Source organism: Petaurus breviceps, unplaced genomic scaffold (genome assembly GCF_028583685.1).
Source record: "Petaurus breviceps papuanus isolate PSGF00001 unplaced genomic scaffold, PetGlider_PUasm1.0 120, whole genome shotgun sequence".
NCBI classification, from domain to species: Eukaryota; Metazoa; Chordata; class Mammalia; order Diprotodontia; family Petauridae; genus Petaurus; species Petaurus breviceps.
Window position 1 is genome coordinate 1,099,470 of NW_027185627.1, and position 3,075 is coordinate 1,102,544.

The 3,075-nt window shown below is 50.0% G+C and overlaps 1 protein-coding gene across 1 annotated transcript in view; it reads left to right on the forward strand.

The window, feature by feature from the left end:
* The first annotated feature begins 874 nt into the window (after positions 1 to 874).
* Positions 875 to 3,075, forward strand: part of TMEM8B (transmembrane protein 8B) — a 74,500-nt gene continuing 72,299 nt past the window's right edge. Inside the window, exon 1 of the mRNA XM_069089213.1 lies at positions 875 to 1,525. Within this exon, the coding sequence (XP_068945314.1) occupies positions 1,063 to 1,525 (463 nt within the window). The 5' untranslated portion in view covers positions 875 to 1,062. The remainder of the gene's footprint in view (positions 1,526 to 3,075) is intronic.

Below are 3,075 nucleotides of genomic sequence, written 5' to 3' on the forward strand. Positions count from 1 at the left end.
AGTAATGGAGGCATCTATTACCCTGGCAACTAGAACCCCTGCTCCATAGCAACAACAATTCCAATTGTTAGAGGGCTGGTTTCTGAGGGGGGACAGCGGGGTCTGACAGGATGGGGATGCTGGGGAGTATACGTGAGCGGGTGCGGTGAATAAGGGCAAGGGTAGAACTGGCAGTGGAGGCCCGAGGCAGGGAAGGGAGTGGAGGTTAGAAGATAAGGTGTTAAGAGTGAGGACATTGAGAGGGGTTAGCAGAAGGCATTTAGGGGGGGCGTTGGGGAAGCTAGCAAGAGGGTGTTGGAGGTGAGGCCTTGAGAGAGAGGGTTAGTAGGGAGGGTGGGGAGGGGCTACCAGAGGAAATGCTGGAAGAGGGGATCTAGCAATGGGGACTGTGGGAGGCCAATGTCTGAAGTTAGCTTTTCCTTGAGGCGGGGAATATTTCTCCCCAGAGGGTTGTCTTTCCGAGGAGGGGGAACAGTCTCGTTGGAAGAGGTGGGGGTCAGATTCGTGGAACGTCCGTGGAGCGTCCTTCCAGTGGGGGGCAAGGAGAGGAGGGCAAGGAGATGAGGTTCTGTCTCAGGAGCCGGAGGGCAGTCCCTGTATGGGGCCAATGGGGCCGGTCAAACTGACCCTGAGTGTGACCAATGGGATCGGACAAGGGGGTGGGCTTTATCCTACAAGGCCTATAGAGCCAGTGGAGGGCGGGGCGTGAGAATGACGTTAAGTGGAGGGCCGCTGCTTGGCCTGGTCTTGCAGCTCAGAGCCGCCCCCGCCCCTGGCGCGGCCCGGGGTCCCCAGGCCCTGGAAGCTGCAGCCAAACGCAAGGGGCCCGCCCCCTCCTTTCTATCCCCCTACCCCCCACCTCCCTATCCAGGGACCCCAGTACCAGGCTCTAGAATCCTGCTCTTATCCACTCATTTCAGGACCCTCACCCCCCATTCCGGGACTACCTCCTTCTCCTCCCATCCCTGGAGCCCCCTTTCCCCCGCCCCTTCCATTTCGCCTCATCTCCCCTCACATCCTGGAAACACGCCTAAATCCTTGCTCCATCTCGTCTTTCTCATTATGGAGCAGAACAGCGGCCTTTTCCCACTTCAGCACCAAGAACAGCCCCTCTTCCTGCCTTTTTCTCATCGGCTCTCCCAGTCTCAACCCCTCTACTTGTCTCTCTCTCAGCAGGACTCCCTTCCCCTTTCCCAGCCTCTCTCTCAACCCCAGCCCCTTTCCCAGCCCCAGCCCCTTTCCTTGCCTATTCCCCAGCCTCTGTCGCTATCTTTGAACCAGCCTCTGTTCCTCTCGCAGCCTCTTTCACAGCCTTTGCCCCTCTCTCAGTCTTTGTCTGTTTCCAAGCCCTTATCCCTTTCCAAGCCTCTATCCCTCTCCCAATTTCTCTCCCTTCCCCTCTCCCAGGCGCTGCCTCTCTCCCAGCCCCTGTCCCTCTCCCAGCCTTGGCTCTGGTCTGGGCTCCAACTGCCACCTTCACTATTCTTGCTGCTGCTGCTGCTCTTTGTGCTGTGCCCAGGGGCTGGTGAGTGCAGAAGCAGAGAGGCATTGGAGGCTAGGAGGGGGTTTATCCTGGAAGAAGGAAAGCCAGGAGAAAGGGGAGGGAAAGAAGAGGGAGAGAGGAAGGGGAGGGATGAAGGAGGGAATGAGCTGGGTATGAAATGGGGAAATCAGACTGGGGAAGACGTATTGAAGAGACTAGAAACTCCCGGGGACGGAGGGGCTGTAGAAGTGGGGGCTACAGGGTCTGAGAGGTGAGAGACAGGGCCAGGTGCAAAGATTCTGTATATTGTATTTTCACACATCCCTTATTCCTGTTGCTTGCTTTCTCAAATAGGTGTTATCATCACTAGGGACAGGGATGAGAGGGGAAAATGCCATTAAGTAGTTACTGGATTTTGCCATTAAAGTCTGATGAGGGAAGCCATAGCCTTTGTCCTTGGGAAGCCTCCAGTCTGATGCTTGATACAGGAAACACATAACATAGGTTTAAGAGAATAGCTTCCAAGAAACATGTTTTAAATGTAAAGAGATACAGGTCAAATCCTATTATAACCAACTTTGAGGGAATGTTCAAATTCTTTTCTGTACTGTATCTTTTCTTTATAAAAGAATATTGCTCAAAGTAAGTTGAGTGTCTTAATTGTAAAAAAATTCATATTTCCACCAGCTTATTGCCTTTCTAATTTCCTTTAGAATCAGAAGATTTTAAAGTTGGAAGAAACCTTACAGATAATCTAGTTTAACACCCTTAATTTACAGATTAGCCAGCTGAAGTCCCAGGGAGGTTAAATGACTTTATTGAACACATCGTGAATTAGTGAAAGGGCTGGAACAAGAACACAGGTCTCCCACTTCCTAGTCCAGTGGTCTTTTATAAGTACACCATGTTGTCTCCAACAGTGTTTCTCTGTCTGGGACACAGACTAAGGCAAAGGCAGTGAAAAGGCCAACTTCTAACCACTAGACCACTAGGGATCATGTGCACACCATGTCTGTGGGTGAGATGCTTCCATGGAAAAAACATTCCTTTTGTGCCTTCTGCTTGTGCTCTGGGTCCAATCAGGCTGCAGCATGGGACTTATATGGAAGGTGAGTGGACATGGTAAGGTAGGATAGGGTCTGGAGCTGCAAGTCCCAGGTAAGAGATAAGAGATCTTAATACTGTATTTGTTGTTACAAAAGATCTCCTTGTACTGCAGTGATAGCTATCATAACCTTTCTCTATTGGTAGGATGTACTTAAAGGGTAGGGAGAAATATTCAGGGAATTGAGGTAAGAAGTCTCAGTCACAGAAGCCAGAGGAAATGCAGAAAATATGCATTTCTACCCTTGTGGCTATCTAAAAGGCCTTATTCTGATTTGTGGAATTTGGTGACTTGAATCAGAAGTCTGTTATTTTGTAAGTGTGTGGCACTTAACATTTCTGAGCCTTAGTTTCTTCCTCTGTAAAACAAGGGGGTTGGATTAGATGATCCAAGGTTCTTCCTGTGCATCCTAGGATCCTATAATTTTTCTTGTCTTATATTTCTTCTTCTTCTTCTTCTTCTTCTTCTTCTTCTTCTTCTTCTTCTT